This window comes from Notothenia rossii, assembly GCF_949606895.1.
Source record: "Notothenia rossii genome assembly, chromosome: 1".
Classification (NCBI taxonomy): Eukaryota; Metazoa; Chordata; class Actinopteri; order Perciformes; family Nototheniidae; genus Notothenia; species Notothenia rossii.
In genome coordinates this window covers 28320646-28337637 of record NC_136912.1, presented here as the reverse complement: position 1 = coordinate 28337637, position 16992 = coordinate 28320646, and the positions used below count along the sequence as shown (strand labels likewise).

At 43.6% G+C, this 16992-nt stretch overlaps 1 protein-coding gene across 3 annotated transcripts in view; it reads right to left on the bottom strand.

The window, feature by feature from the left end:
- The window catches only part of LOC307046433 (adhesion G protein-coupled receptor L1), a 28197-nt gene that overhangs the window by 8082 nt on the left and 3123 nt on the right, over window positions 1–16992 (bottom strand). For 2 of the 3 annotated variants that reach the window (XM_079692827.1, XM_079692829.1), the window contains exons 2-14: window positions 9303–9422; window positions 7495–7708; window positions 6868–6977; window positions 6115–6129; window positions 4453–4660; window positions 3410–3674; window positions 2978–3317; window positions 2531–2824; window positions 1589–1692; window positions 1281–1466; window positions 1134–1172; window positions 859–1039; window positions 644–766 (exon numbers count right to left, since the gene is read on the bottom strand). In XM_079692827.1, the coding sequence (XP_079548953.1) occupies window positions 644–766; window positions 859–1039; window positions 1134–1172; window positions 1281–1466; window positions 1589–1692; window positions 2531–2824; window positions 2978–3317; window positions 3410–3674; window positions 4453–4660; window positions 6115–6129; window positions 6868–6977; window positions 7495–7708; window positions 9303–9372 (2149 nt within the window). In that variant the 5' untranslated portion in view covers window positions 9373–9422. The remainder of the gene's footprint in view (window positions 1–643; window positions 767–858; window positions 1040–1133; window positions 1173–1280; window positions 1467–1588; window positions 1693–2530; window positions 2825–2977; window positions 3318–3409; window positions 3675–4452; window positions 4661–6114; window positions 6130–6867; window positions 6978–7494; window positions 7709–9302; window positions 9423–16992) is intronic. The other variant, XM_079692828.1, reaches the window with a different exon arrangement.

Genomic DNA, 16992 nt, shown 5'->3' with positions numbered 1-16992 from the left:
GCTAACCTAGTATTGCTTCTACTGCCTCTTACTGGTCCCACCAATATCACAATTGCCAATTTACCTTGTATTCTGGTGATTTCTTAAAAATAACACTGCAATAGTATTTTTAACAACGTGCATGAATCTTTGGCATAAACTAATGTTTATAGATTTACATTTAATCAGTCATGCAGTTCATTCAATGTATACTATTGTACGTGTCATGCCACATGATGGAGATTCACTTCACTGCAACCCACAAGCTAGAAGGAAAGACTGACAAAGCATATTTTTACAAAACGTAAGCCACATCCCTTAAAATGTTTCAGAAAAAAACTGAAACTCTAATTTCCAGGAAGTCTGGTTTTAGTTGCATACTCTCCATTTCTCTCTAAATCTGTCATCACTGAGGATGGTTAGGGTTAAGGGCGTGAATCCAGGTGGAGACACTTACTGTAATATACAGTAGTTGTGAAAATGTGTGATAAATATGGAGGAATGTGGGAGAATTATAATCCAGAGAGGACACTGGGAAAGGACAATTAAAAAACTAGAATCTCCCAAGAAAATAAGGAGGAACAGATTAAATCAAAAATAAACAAAAGTGTTTAATATGGTTTACAAACCCAAATGTTGATTCATTTCGGTGTGTGTCACATACCATTGTTGCTGTACTGCTGCAGAGCCTGAGCCGATATCTGCAAGATGCTGTCGCTGTCGTAGGAGTGAGGGAACGTCAGGTCCTGTATGTCTGCCTCTGTGTTTAGCACATACACCTCCAAATCTGTGAACACACCGGAAGAGACACACACAAAAGCTCAGTCAAAGTGGTAACAACAAAACGATGTGTAGAGCACAAGGAAGAAGGAAACTTACCAACATTCGGTGCCCTGTCACTGAAGCGGCCTTCGTAGAGGTTGTTAGCCAATAGAAAGGCTCCTTTTTCTACTGCGTCTAACAACAGGGATGCTGAGCGCGACTGGTCAACGCCGCTCATGTCCGCCCAGGACACGAGAGCCTCGGGACCCAAAAGGTTATTGACCGTCTGAACCACCGCCTGACAGAGAGAAAAACAGAGTGTTTCATTCTTTCTACTTATTCCATCCATCTATCCATCAGTCTGTCCATCTGTCCATCTGTCTGTCTCTCACCTGAACATAAGCTCTGCATGTGCGCTCCCTTTTCTGCAGCTAAAGAGAAGAAAAACATCTATTGTTAGAATCATAATCACTGACATTTCCGCTCTGATTTCCAGGAAAGGTCAAGTACATTTCAGCACCAACAGCAGCTCGAATCACCTTGTTGTAATTGCGTGCCGCTGACTCTTTATTGGCCGGTCTTAGGGCCTGCAGCTGGGAGTCCAGGATGTCCAATAGCTGCTCAGTAAGCTTGACGGACATGCTGACGTCACCGGCGTAGATCCGCCCCCGGGTCAGGTTGACCAACTCCCCGGCGATGTTGGCAGCGTTCTCTCCGCTCTTTATCTGCAGAGAGGCCGGGGGGGTTTGTAATGTCAAATATTTTGACATTTGAGATAGAACTGCTTGCTGACTGGCCTTGGGGCATTTACTCAGCGTGTGTGTGTGTTTGTTTGTGTATGACTAACCTTCTGCGCGATTTGGCTGACCCAGGGAGAGGTGCAGTTGGAAAGGTCAGGCCCTCTGGAGTTCCATCCCACTGGAGACTGAACGCACTGATAGGAAGCAATACCTGCAGAGACAGACAGGGTGAGGCAGAGTTTCAGAGAGAGAGAGGACAGATCATGTGGTACATCATATGTTTTTTTTAGATTGTTGTTGTTAATATTTTTAAAGAAGTTTGAAATGATATATGAACTGTGAACTGGGAAAAATAAACATGGACCCAGTATAATGCCCAGTACTGGAAAACTATGACATTATATACATCCAGCAAGAATTCGAGTCATGTTTGAGTCAACCTGATTTATCCTTTAGTCTCGGTTTTAGTATTTATCAACCTTGCAAACAAACAATTGCTGGCTAATAATAAGCTGTCTTCCCAAACCAAACCAAACACTAAATGTATTGTTAAAAAACGAACTCAAAGCTAAAAGAAGCTAAAAAGCTATGTTAAGCAGATTTGAGTATTGCTCCTTTGCATATTTCATAGAAAACAGGTCTATAGGATCTGTAACATGCCAGTTCTTGAAATTATATCTATTTATAAGACAACGCACATGTTCAGTTAATAAACATGGTTCAATATAAGATTATTCCCCAATGTATCCTCACCTCTGTGCTGAAATTATGTTCAAAGCATTTAACATGATGAGGGCTAGGTAAAATGCACCACAGGCTTATCTACATCATCTCCAAAACAGCTTTATGTCAGAGGGAGCGCTTGGCTGAGGAAGACAGCTGCACAGCGAGAGGAAGAGTTGATGAAGCCTGTTTCTCTTCACACTGTAACCTCTCTCTTCTTCTCCCCTCTCATCTGAGGGCAGGTTCAAAGAGGGGACATCCGACTACATTTCAAAGGGAAACCAGATACACACAGTGAATGCAACACACAGCCTGGCAGCACCTACCCAGTGAGCCTTTGGGGCAGGGTCTCTCCACCGTCTCTCCCTTCAGCGTCGGGGGCCACTGCACCCCTCGTGCCACGCGGCCCTCACATCCGCCCACCTGACTGGGGCCCCCGGGGGCCATGGGGACACGCAGAGGGGGACGTGGAGTCAGAGGGACCATGGCTGTGATGGGCCGCTGGTCAAAGGGTCCTCTGTTGATGACGCCTATGGGGTGAGAGGCGGAGGGGCGCACCGGGGCCATCGCCACAGTGGCGGTGTACGAGCGCACGGTCGTCATCAGAGAGGAGAGCGGACCTGGAGGGGCGGGAACACTGTTGGTTCTCTAGTTTCATCAATATTATTCAAGATTTAAGATTCAAAGCTCCAAAGGTTTTATTGTCATATGCACATAAGCTACAGAGTAGAAATGGCAATGACATTCTTCTGACCCAAGCTAGGTCTACAAACCTTTAGTGGGCGGGGGCGGGGTGAACTGCAGCGGGTATCTCAACACGTAGTAGTTATTCCACACGTACAGCTGGTTGTCTCTGGGGTTGTAGTCTATGGAGGAGATGTACTGGTACGGGTTGGGGAAGGGTATCTGAACGGGCAGCTCCTGTCCTCGGCTCGTGTCGTAGGCGTAGATCACCATGTCGCTGCCGACCCGGCCCTCCGCCTGTCCCTCGTCGTCCTGGAAGACGGAGCGCACAGCGTAGAGCACGCCACAGGCCATGAAGGCGTTGCTCGCCCCGCGCTTATCGAATCCTGTAGCCCACGTACCCTCGAAGCGCAGGGTGTACGGGTTGACCTGAATAAGGAAAGAAGACATCAACATGAGTCAGTAATAAAACTCCTTCTCTTTCCTGTCTCCACTCATCGTTTTCCTTCCTCCTGCCGTACCTGGCTGACCACGATGCGTCCGTTATTGGCTTCAGTGGAGTAGATCACCCAAAGGCCGTTCTCGTCCACCGCCAGATCGATGTCTGACTTCCCCCCCCAGCGGTAAGGCGAGGTGTCGTGGTAGTTGGCATTGACCACCACTGCCTCGCCGCTCTTGATGCGTGTCCTAAGGTCGTATTTGACAAGGTTGCGCGTTCGCTCCTTGTTGTAGAACACAGCGCCGTCGTACACCACGAAGCCTGTACCGTCCACACGGCTAGGCAACCTAGAACAGAACATTTTGTAAAATGTGAATTGATGTTATTCATATTTTTTATTAGGAGAGTTAAATTTCCTGAAACCCTTTTTTTCTCAATCCGATTCTTATCATGCCTACTGAACACACAGTTTTTTGTAATAACAATTTCGGTCACATTAAAGATTTTTGCATTTATGTCCATTATGTGCTGCTGTCCCTGGTCTGATATGAACCTTTGTTAAAAAAGATAACACATGTTCACTGCATCCATTGTGCAAGATTAAATCAAAAAAGGGAGATATTCGTTTCATTTGGCTGAAGCATTCATCCAAAGCCAATTTGACGTGCAATTAACCATAAAGATACCAACTCAAAACAGCACATTGTCCCGGACAATACAAACTACTTCATAGACAAGTAAATATATATTTGTGTTAACACATTAAATGTCTAGGACAGACTTTAAATCGCACCAAGAATTGGGTTTGATCTAATAAAAAACTTTCGGTTAACCCTTGGTGCTTATTTAGTCATAGATATTTCATTCCTCATGGATTTTAAGGTGCTTTTATTCTATCTGTTCATTTACAAAGTAATGGTTGCTCCATACCCATTTTTAATTGATTGGACTGAGCGTGAAATTAGCCCTGAATTACTAATAATTTTCATTTTAAATTAAACCATGCAGTTTGTCTTGTACGAATAGATGAATCGTTAATTAGACTTCCCCAACGCCAGTCACAAGTGCACAAAGCCCAAGGTCCTTTCTCCAGCTTCACAAAGAGAACACTCCGACATGACTCACTTATAAGTGGTGGTGACTCTGTTTTGGCGGTAGTCGTCCCAGGAGGCGTACTCGTACAGCACCTCTGTCCTATAGGGCGTCCACGGCATGACATACAGCCTATCGCCTGCCTGCAGAGGGTCCTTACACCACGCCCCCGACTGATGCTCTGCCTCCAGGAGAGAGGAGGCCGGCTGGATGCTGAGCAGCGAGCCGGGACACACGAAAACTGGGAGACGGGAGTTAGGAAGGGGGAAGACAGCAGGATGTGAGAAAAGAAAGAGAAAGAGGGAGGGAGAAGAAGAAGAAGAAGAGGAGGAGGTGAGGTGGGGGGGGGGAAAGAGTGAGAAGATAGCGGAGGCAGGTGCGGGGAGAAAATGGATCGATGCATGAAAAATGGATCGAATTAGATGCAGTTGATGCAGCGAGAAAAAGAAAACAGATAGGAAGAGAAAGAGAGAGAGGGAATTAAAACACCTGTGCTGATCTCGAGAGGCAAGCAACAGAAGACACGTAAAAGTGTTGCAAATCACACACTGTTAGCGTGTGTGTGTGTGTGTGTGTGTGTGTGTGTGTGTGTGTGTGTGTGTGTGTGTGTGTGTGTGTGTGTGTGTGTGTGTGTGTGTGTGTGTGTGTGTGTGTGTGTGTGTGTGTGTGTGTGTGTGTGTTTGGTGAGTAATACGACAGGGACACTGCAATGAAAGGTGTGTGAGTGTGTTATGTGCTTTGTTTTGATTGTGTATGCATGTGTGCGTGGGTTAGTGCAAAAAGAGTAAAAAAGAGTGTGAGGTAGAATCAGGGACGCAGAAGGTGGGGCTACATGTTGCCTTGAAGTGAATGAGAGGGCAGGTTAGTTTACGCCAAGCACAACGATTGATCCACCCACATGTCAATGAACACATATGTTTACTGTACAGTCTCACACTGGCATGCAAATAGGCATGCACACACACATACACACACATACACACACATACACACACACACACACACACACACACACACACACACACACACACTCACACACAAACTCACACACAGAAGCAGTGCTTGGTAAGCACACATCCAGAAGGATATACAATCACACACATTTGGTCTTATTTTTCCTATGAAGATAAATAAGGGGCTCTTCCTATAAGGGAAGAAAAGGGAAAATAAGCATGAAGAGGATGATCAGACAAGTAGGAAGGAATGATTGGAAGGAATGATTGGTAAGAAAGAAAAAGAGAAAGAAAGAAAGGAAGGAAGAAAAATGTGCTTGTTTGTAAGAAAATAGAGTGAAAGAGAGAAGAGGTAAGAAGAAAATGTTGTTTGTTTGTGTTAGTAGGCGTGTTTTTGTTTGTGTGTGCACTGAGGAGCCGAGGGAGAGAAATAAGAGACAGAGAGATCGACCAGCAAGAGAGGAAGAAGCTGGAGAGAGAAGGAAAGAGAGCAGAGAGAAACTAGGTGCAGAACCTGGATCAAATTGGATAAAAGGACGGGTTTCAACAACGAGAGATGGATAGAAATGGGGGGGAAAAAATATATGAAAATGAAAAAAAGGGGGCAACATCCAGCATGACTACGAAACAACGTCCTAGGGTAGGAGGAAGAGAGAGATGGCAGGAGAGAGGAAGAGAAGGAGAGAAAAGAGGGGGGTCGGGGGTAAGGAGAGATCAAGATGCTACAATGTTTTGTCTTTACCTTTTTGGTCCACTTCTACTCAAGCATAGGAAAAAAAAGAGGGAGAGAAAGAAAGAGAAGTCAGAGGGTGAAAGAAGGGAAGTAAAGAAAAGCAAGAAAGCAAGCAAGAGAGAAAGGAAGAAAAAAAAGAGAGGAAGAAAGAAAGAATTGCACAGATAAAGACTTTGGAACTCACTCTGACCACAAACTTTTTAAGTTCACATAAAAAGAAAGAAGAAGCAGAAAAGGAGATCCAGCATATCTCCCCCTCCTCTACCCTCCCTCCCCCCAGCCTCCCCCCTTTACCCTCCCCTGATCTCTCCTCCCCTCAATCAGGCTCCTGTGGAGAAAAGAGAGCAACTCCCGTGGCGTGAATCTGAAAAAGAAAACACACGCCGCATGCACGCGCAAGTGCGTCCGTGCACTCTCACACACAAACACACACACACACACACACACACACACACACACACAAACACACACACACACACACACACACACACACACACACACACACACACATTATGCAAATGTCCTACAGTTTTCCCTTTTTACTGTCTCCATCCAACTTTTGATTTATAATTCACAAACACGCACACCCTGAGAAAAAAACAAACAACTCCTCTATCACTCAACCTCTCAGTCCATAAGTCAGAACATCCCAATGCAGCGAGACAAAAACATGTTACACCTCTCACGCATATATCTGCGTGTTGTGTGTGGGTTTACAAATGTGTGTGTTTATTTGTGTTTGGATAATATATGCATACTCACTGTAAGGGACACATTCATACTGGATCTCCAGGTACTTGTATGTTCCAGGACAGGGGTCTGGGAAGACGTCGACCCCAGCCACCACCACACACTGAGTCCTGTTGTTACACCTGAGGGGGGGGGGGGTGGCAGAGCGATGGATGTATGAGTGAAAAGGTATGATAGAGAGAGAAAACAAAGGAGGGAGGGAGAGTGATTAACAGACAGGAAAGGGGAAGCAAAGGACACTCCATTTGTCTTCTCTCCCTCTCCCCCTCGCTGACTATTGATCACTTCTTCTAGGAAAACACTGCTGAGTACACAGCTAATAGTGCAGCCAGGCACTCAGCCTCAGCTGGAGAGATTACTGCACTCGCACGCACGCACGCACGCACGCACGTACGCACACACACACACACACACACACACACACACAAGTATTGGCTTTGTCTAACATTTCTTCTGACATGAATCCACACGTATGTTTAAGTTGCACACATGCCGTATGTAGGAAACAATAGATGCTTTAATTGATTGGTTTAACTGCTTCCCAAATGTTTGCAAATACGCAAATGGCCCGATTTGCGTCTGCTGGATGATTTAAGCTCTCACTCAAGCACAACATGTGTAAATCCGGCACATACACACCTCTGTGCCATAATCTTGAGTGCGTCAGGGAGGTAACACTGCGTGTTCTCCATCTGGAAAGGGTCTGCGTCACAGATCTTGTCATCGGTGCGTCCATAGTTGGCGGTCTCCACCATCACGACATCACTTCCTGGGCAGCGCAGCTCTATGGGGTAACCCTCGCACGCCAGCTCCCTGCGCAGCAGCCCGAACGGCATGGCGGCCCGGGACATAGCTGCTCATGAGTGCAAAAGGGTGGAGGAAGGAAGAAAAGAGGGAGGTTTTATTGGAAAGTACAATTAGCATTTGCTATTCAGTTAATGGATACATATTCAGAGTAATGTAGTAATGAGTAGCAGCCTGTGTGGCAATGACTTTCAGGACTAAAGACCATATCCAAGTCTGACAACTCTATTGGGGCTGATTTTTTGTTTTATTTACCTGTTTTAATTACAATAACGCTTAAAGTAACACACTATTAGGGACGCTGTGGATGCCTTCTCAGGTTAGAAGCTGCTTGCTATCTGCTCTGCAGCTACACCAGGGACTACATTCAACCAATCATCACCATTTTTTAATTAGAGGGGCGTTAGAGGGTGGCAACACTGCCTAGCTGGTTATGAGAGCTTCTTATCTACAGTATGTGGATTCAAATAATGCCGTTATGTTTGTTTACTAAATTGTGAATTTCCTCTCAAAGCAGCTGTTTATAATTCAAGCATACATACCTCAAGATATTTAATAAGCTATGAGTAACATACTCCTATGTTCTACCCATGTTGACATGTTAGTGTAATTTAGATACCTCACTCTGCTTTGCAAGATGCAAACATGGTGATACCTGCCTTGGTGCAAGCACACATACTGTCACATTTACTCTGGCAGTATTCCCAGGTGAAGCATGATTGTTGACATAAATCACACTACACCTCCACTGTGACACCTGCATGCGATGTGATGCGTTGGCACACGTGTCGTAAAATCTTTGGGGTCAATAAAGCTTATACTACTGCCTGTCAGAGGCTCGGTAAACACAAGTCGAGAAAAATAAGATATAACTATGATTTATTTTATTTTCTTTGAAGGTTCTCTTTGTCATGTCTGTGAGTGTGTGTGTGTGTGTGTGTGTGTGTGTGTGTGTGTGTGTGTGTGTGTGTGTGTGTGTGTGTGTGTGTGTGTATGTGTGTGTGTGTGTGTGTGTGTGTGTGCGTGCCTGCGTGCATGCGTGTGTGTGTGTGTGTGTGTGTGTGTGTGTGTGTGTGTGTGTGTGTGTGTGTGTGTGTGTGTGTGTGTGTGTGTGTGTGTGTGTGTATACTCCCCTAACTGCCATATTAATCCGTGTAAACCATGTTCATTGAATAAAATCACATTAGCATTATCTTAATCCGCTTGTTCACATGATGCTGAGTATCATGTACACATGGAAAGGTGTTTTGCCGCTTCAGGATTAGAGCCTCTTTCTCAGCGAACAGGTCTGTGTGATCAGTATGCTGCTGGTGTTCTGTAACTGTCCGTGGTGCTGAATGACTGATTGTTTATTAACCAGGAGCCCGGGGCGGCTTCTGAAGAAACTCCCTGTGGCAAGCTGCACACTTCAAATGTTCTGGTGAGCTTTTTTTTGTTATGTAGGTCACCGGATGACTTTGCCTTTCTCTAAAGGAAGTGGACTGAGTTACACTTTTTGACTTTGCCAAGCAATGACTTCAACTTGAGTCACGCAAGCACCATCCATTTCTTCCTCTTCCAAATGTGATTCATTCTGCTGTTTTGCTGTGTCAAGTTCAAAACCATCATGTGATACATACTACCCTCAGTGCCGGGAAGCTTACCTTGGCTGGAGGGGGCGATGTGAGCCAGAGTGAGCACACACACCCCCAGGAACCACAGGGACGCAGCCATGCTAGGCAGGAAGAGTTAGGACGTCACACCACCAGCCACGTTAGGAGAGCCTGGGGAGGGAGCAGAGTGAGACTTAGAGGGAAGAAGTGCACCTCTCCTTGTGTGATCAGTTTGTTTCTGTGGGTGTGTTGGATACTCCATAACATACACTGATAGTGAAAGAGTGCACGTGACAAAACACAGCCGTGTGGGAGGGGGACAGAATAATACAGAGGCATACAGAGAGGAGAAAGAGATAAGAATTAAGCAGTCGGTGCAGCGAAAAGTCCCTCAATCTGCTGTTACCATGGTGATAGCACGGTGCAGTTTGAAGGAGTGAGAGATGGATGTGCTGCGTGTGTGTGTGTGTGTGTGTGTGTGTGTGTGTGTGTGTGTGTGTGTGTGTGAGTGTGTCTTTGAGAATGAAAGCACACGCATGTGAGTACATGTTTTAAATCTGTAGTTAGCAAGAAGGAACCACTGACCCATAAAAGAGTCTTAATCTTACTATCGTCACACACATACATCTTACTATCACACACACACACACACACACACACACACACACACACACACACACACACACACACACACACACACACACACACACACACACACACACACACACACACACACACACACACACACACACACACACACACACACACACACACACACACACACAATCCTGAATAAATGATGTCGTACAGACGATCTCTTCCGCAGCAGGGGTAACGAGGTAAACAGCTGACGGAGGCCGCAGGTGATGGGAGGGCGATGCTGCGCTGTGGAGTTTTACGAGAGAACATACGGGACGCAGGCGGGCGAGACACAAGAGAACAACAGTAATATGACTCCTTAATATAGACTGAACTCTTGGCCCCGGACAGAAGGGAGGATGGAGGCTGAATCGCATCATGCTCGACATTACAATTATTTATTTTTTCCTGCTTTGCTGGACAATCTGCTGCAGAGTGTGCACAGTCTCCAGTGTGAGTGTGTGTGTGTGTGTGTGTGTGTGTGTGTGTGTGTGTGTGTGTGTGTGTGTGTGTGTGTGTGTGTGTGTGTGTGTGTGTGTGTGTGTGTGTGTGTGTGTGTGTGTGTGTGTGTGTGTACATGTGTGTACATGTGTGCTTGCCTGTGTCTGTTTCCAACTTGCTTTTCCCTCCGTCTTCATGTTAGATAATGATGGCAGACAGATTTAGGTCACTACTCAACAAATGTCCAACATGCATTCAAAGACTTGTGCTTGTACAGGGCACACACAAGCAAACACGCACACACACAAAAATACACACACACGCTGACACACAAGAAAGAGAAGAGAGACCTCTGCCTTATTTAAGTCTACTGAACCAACAACACTGTAATAAAGGCCTCAGGACCCCTGTGATACACACACACACACACACACACACACACACACACACACACACACACACACACACACACACCAAACATAGTACATTAAAGACTCACCAGAAAGAGAACCTTCCGTTTTCTCTTCACATACACACACAGAAACACAAAGACACACACAGAAACACACAGAAACACACAGACACACACAGACACACACAGACACACACAGACACACACAGACACACACAGACACACACAGACACACACAGACACACACAGACACACACAGACACACACAGACACACACAGAAACACACAGACACACACAGAAACACACAGACACACACACAATATAGGTCTCATCACATCCAAAACCCTTATGGCAGCATGTTCCTTTGCTTGCAACCCCCACGCTCTCTTGCTCTCTCTCTTGCTCTCTCTCTTGCTCTCTCTCTTGCTCTCTCTCTTGCTCTCTCTCTCAAACACTCAAACACACACACACACACACACACACACACACACACACACACACACACACACACACCCTTAAGTGTTGAGGCAGGGTAAGTAGAGCAAGGACACTGATGGGCCTTGACAAAGCCACACACCCAGTCCCCCTGTTCGCAGCACCATGCTCCATGCCTGCAACCAAACCCCAGCCCCAGGCCACCGGCCGGCCTACTTGGAGGAGCAGCACTCTCTAAGTGAGAGCGTGTGAGGAGTAACTCAACCAGGAGGGGAACTGCATTTATTTGCATGTATCTAACTTTGTTCACAGAAAATGCAGCAACATTTTTGTATCAAACAAAGCTCTTCGTTTTGGGCTTATGGGTTGTTGAGATCACATGTCTCTGACTGACGGCTTGTTACAACGCTCTCTTTCAAATACAAGACCACCAAACAAACCATGCAATCTTTGCAAACTTTGAGATCTGCTATAAAGTCATGGGGGTTGGATCAGAGTTAGGCTTCAGGTCATTCGCTGGTTCTGGCTCTTCGCATGTGAGGATTTTATACTGTTTTTGTGTTTATCAAACATTTAAATTGGATATAATTTATGCAATAGGTTTGACATCAATATGAGACCAGACATCGACAATCATTTTGGAAAAGCGTTGTCTTTTCCTGTTTATAATGGCTGCAATGTCATTTTCTGAGATTAGTATGTTGTTATTTTTCCATTTCCATAGCCATTATATCCATATGCATCATGTTATTGCAGATTATTGATCAAAAATCTCATTGGGTAAATCTTTTTGAGAAAGCACTGACTGTCAATCTTACAATAATGTTGCAATATCGATTTATTAGTTCTTCATTTTCTTCCTATTACCCAGCCAAATGTTGTACTGCAGACTTGTTCAGTATTATCTGACATTTCACATAATAATAAATGTAAGATAACAAGTTAGGGAAAAGATAATACATCATGAGAATACTCTTAACATGAAGCACTAAGAAGCTGATATGTTAAACAGGAGGTTTGATATTCAAGCAATACATATTGAAGAAAGCGTCACTGCTGTGGTGGTCAGCAAGAAAAAACCTGAAAGCCTTTTACGTTAACCTGTTGGAAATCATTCAAACTGATTGAAACTACGCCAGTTACACAGATTCACACTACGGGAGGCAGACGCCATAACACACACAGCAGAGAGGGGGAGATGGAGAGAGGGAGGGAGAGCAACCTCCCCCCCCTGTTGGTCAGAGAGCTATCGTTGCCTGAGGGCAGATCACTATGAAGCACAAAGCGACAAAACAGCCTTGTAGTGTTATGCTCGTAATGGAAGAATGAACGTGTGTGTGTGTGTGTGTGTGTGTGTGTGTGTGTGTGTGTGTGTGTGTGTGTGTGTGTGTGTGTGTGTGTGTGTGTGTGTGTGTGTGTGTGTGTGTGTGTGTGTGTGTGTGTGTGTGTGTGTGTGTGTTTGAGGGAGAGGCAGAGAGATAAGACTTCTGAAAGCACAGCGATGGCGAAAGCTTTATTGGCTGAAATTCTTTTTTTTAATAACAATGGTGTCAAGAAATGTTCTTGTCGTCGTGGACATTATTTAAGGCTTAGGAGAGGATTTTGGAACACACTACTACAGTGCCCTCTGTTTCAGACCGTTGACCTCTACAGCTCCCAGAGGGCTGAAGCCTACTCGCCGCAGTCAGAGCCACTTACAGGGCTTTAGAGCCTGGATGTGTGTCTGGTCGATGCGTGACCCTGGGGAATGGAGGTGTCGCCCTATGTCAATCATTTGCTTGTTGCAGGCACGAATCAGAGGCCACGCTTAGAGCCAAGTTCAGGGGCCTCATTTATAAAGCCTTGCGAAGGATTCATGTGAGAAGGTTGCTTAGGTAGGACAAAGCACATAAATATCCAGACATTTTCCGATTCATAAAACACTGCGTACCGGCGTAGGACTTGCGTGCGGCACATCCTACGCCGGTTTCCCTTTATAAATCACAATCAACCTGAAATACGGCGCATCTTTTGCGGGCTTCACGTTACGCCCATATTTGCCTATAAATAGTCAAAGAAACGCCCATTCATTCGTTCATTTTGACTGACTGCATAAAGAAGATCGCAGGAAATGACGACAGAACAGCTAAAAAAGACATCTCACGCAAAGTTTTTTTTTTATCAATCGCAAACATTGCGTAGAAACTAGTATGCCATCTTTTGAGTGTACGCACTAGGGCTGAACGATATATTGTGTCATGGCGATAACCGCGATATGCGCATGCGCGATATTCACATCGCAGGGACGTGCGATTTAATTTATTAATATTTTATTTTTATTTGTTTCATTTTTTTTTTTTAGGACGTGCAATATTAAGGTACATTAACTCAAACACGTCATGTTAAAATTATTTTTGCTGCTTGCTACAAAAGGAAAACTTGCGTGGCTCTCATGTCAGGGGTACTTGAGTGAGTGACATGCGTGTGATCGGTGGTTTGCTGCATGCACAGCAAACCACCAATCACAATCATTCTTGATCTGATCACAGCAGGCCCCGCCCCGCTATTTTGCAGACCATCAAAACACCGGTAAAATGTGAGCGAGGCAGAGGAGGACAATACCGGCGAGAAGGAAGATTTACTTCCAAAAAGAAAAGCAACATCTGCCATCTGGAACTATTTTGTATACAAAAAGGTTCTTCTCTTCTTCATTCACAGATTAACCCCCTTATTTGAGGGTAAGCAACATGCATTATCATGACATGTTAGATCATGACTTAAGGTATGATGAGTCAACCAGTTAAGATCCAGACGTCCGTGACTAAAATCCTTCATCCGGTTAAATATAGTTAAAAAAACATAATATATAACGCAGGGGAAAAGAATATCGCAATGTCAATTTTTTTCAATATCGTGCAGCCCTAGTACGCACCGTTTATAAATGAGGCCCCGGGGCATTACGACCTGCACTGCATGCTGGAGACCCCCGAGAGCGCCAGGGTTTATACTGCATTAACGGAGTAAATTGCTCGCAGATAAATCCAGATCATATTTTTAAAGTCATTTCCAAAGTCATCCACTGTTTTTAAGGTCTCACTTATAGTCCTCTGCTAAAAAGGAATCAACTAAATGTACTTTGTTGCTAACATGTTTATTGATAGATAATGGTTTTCAACATACGGAAGACCAATTGTGCCAAAAAACGGCTTCCCATACGTGTGTATCTACATCAGTTTTGTTTGAGAAGTCATTCTATTTCTTTCACCTAAAGAACTGAGTCTCTTCTGAAGGCTGCAGGGAGGTTGATTAAACATTAATAGGTTCCCTCACATATTTATCAAGATCGTAGTGTTGCCCTCAGCACTCGCTCTGTGACTTAAAAGCACACAGTGCATTAGTGCCATATAAGCACTTTCTGGGTATATGAGAATTTTAGAAGTCATTTATCACTGTTTTGTTTTTACCTCATCACCATACATACAGCCTAAAGCAGAATAGATCACCACACACTCTGGGAAGAAATAACACACAACACCACAGAGTGCTATTAAAGGATAGGGCCACAGTTTTTCTTTAAATCTGTCTTAAAACTGACACCATTATGCACGCTTAAAGAGTTATTTGTCGCTGCGATTGTGCCTCCTCTCCATACTGGCGTTGAATTAATTCCCTCTCAGTGTGAACATATGAAGCTTCAGTGGTCTGTACAAAATAATCTGATGAATCTCAACGTGACAGGGCACATCTGAGCTGATCTTCTGTACGGTACATGGCAAAGATGGGAAAATCTCATGTGTAAATGACTACCAATTTGTCATGTTATTTAGATATTTGTATTATTATAGAGTTAGTTTAGTTTAGGATTTAAATATATGCAACATAACACCACTGAGAATTCATTCTTACATGAAACAGTGGACATTGGCTGATGAGAGGCGTCGGCCATGCCTGTTATATTGGATGATTTCCCCAGTTGTCGTAACAACTAAAACTCCGGCAATAGCATTGATATCAAATAAACAGAAACTAGTTTGAAAATCAAAATGGTCTTTGAGCAAAATTGGCCATAATTTGCAGACTTCTGCTTCTCAAACGTCATGATGTTAAGCGTTTGTTGTAATACATGGTAACATTAATATTTGTTGGTTTTGGTCCATTGGTCAGAAAAAACTAGACATCTGAAGACATCATCTTGGTTCTTTTCAAAAAGGACAACACAAATAATAAGTTAATGGAATTTTTCCATTATAAAATGCAACTTTACCTCTTTTGGATCACAGCCGCAAAATAATGGAAGTATGATGGAAAATCAGCAAAGACAAGCATGTCTACAGTATTTAAGTATTACATCCATTTTTGTTATACTTCCTAGTTGTTATAACATTTCTTAATTCTCAAATGTATTAAATAAACGTGTGCTGACCCAAACAAGAAGCAGCAAATGGATTGATGTATTAACTAATGAGAACTCATTAAGTTCAGTTTAAAGATGTACACTTGAGTGGATGAGCTTCATAGCTCCTGTAGCTAGCAGCGGTGACCGTTTGCTACAGTCCATGATGCTGAACAAATGTCTCTTAAATACAGTCCTCATGCTTTCACTGGGTGCTCATGCAGAGGCTTGTTAACTGGAGTCAGCCACCAGAAACATTTTCTTACAGTCAAAGTTAAACCAATTAAGTGCCTTTTTCTTCCACAAAGTTTGCCTTTTTCTGACAAAATGACCTCTTTGTGTTGACTGCTGAAGCTTCATAATGAACTGTACATGCATTTCTGCAGAGACCGAGGAATGTAGATTCTGCTTTTCTATCTCTTAAATTGGAGTGATGCTAAAAAAAGATCTTGTAACAGTAAGGACAGAATAAGGTTGGTCAGAGATTTCCTCTAAGTGTATTGGACTATTGTGGGCAACACTTGCAAATCAAATGATGTTGCATTCACTCTTTTTTCTCTTTACCCATTAACAGTTCTCCATAGATTTTACATAAATGGCACTTTAGCTTTATATATCAATGTCTAAATATCAAATTACACTTTCTGTAATATAACATTTTATCCATGTGTCCACCTTTACACTAGAGGCACAATTACTAGAAATAATAATTATTTGAATTTCTGTATGGGTATGTAAGTATGGTAATACTGTACGACATATTTGAATAAATGTGATACATATTATTTAAAGTAGCACACTGTGTTTCTGTGATTAACCCCCACACACTGCTCATAGTTTTCACAATAAAACAGCAGGGAAGTGCTGCAGTAAAGGTCAGAAAGATGTTGCATTTCCTGGAAAATGTTAATTCCAATATGTAAAGTGAACGGGAACCAAATGTCTTGGGGTTGCTTAAATATTCATAGTGGGTTGCTAATGTTAAATGCATCTTGAGTCGTAGAAACAATGAATAGTTTAGTGCTGTCTGAATATCACAGAAAGCACAAAAGGGTAATGTATGAGAGCCTCTGATTTTATTGTAAGTCATGAGGATGTTTTCACTGAGGTTAACATTCAATAAAGAACAAACGTGAACAGTATTTCGAGCGGTTACGACCTTGAGTCTGTTCTCCTGCCTTTTTGCACTAAGTAGGATTTGTTTGTCAGCATAACCTGTAACCACAATATGAGTCCTCACAAATAACAGGATTGCGATCTTATAAAGTCATGGCTACAATGTAAATATTTGTGCATTCTCTGAAATCATTGACGGAGTAGATGTGACAGAGCCTTACACCATTACACCATTATAATAATTTAAAGAGGCAAGAGCATCAGGCAGCTTTTATTTCGGCTATAGGACCATTTATACAGTGAGATGATGGCAGCAATTGGCCTC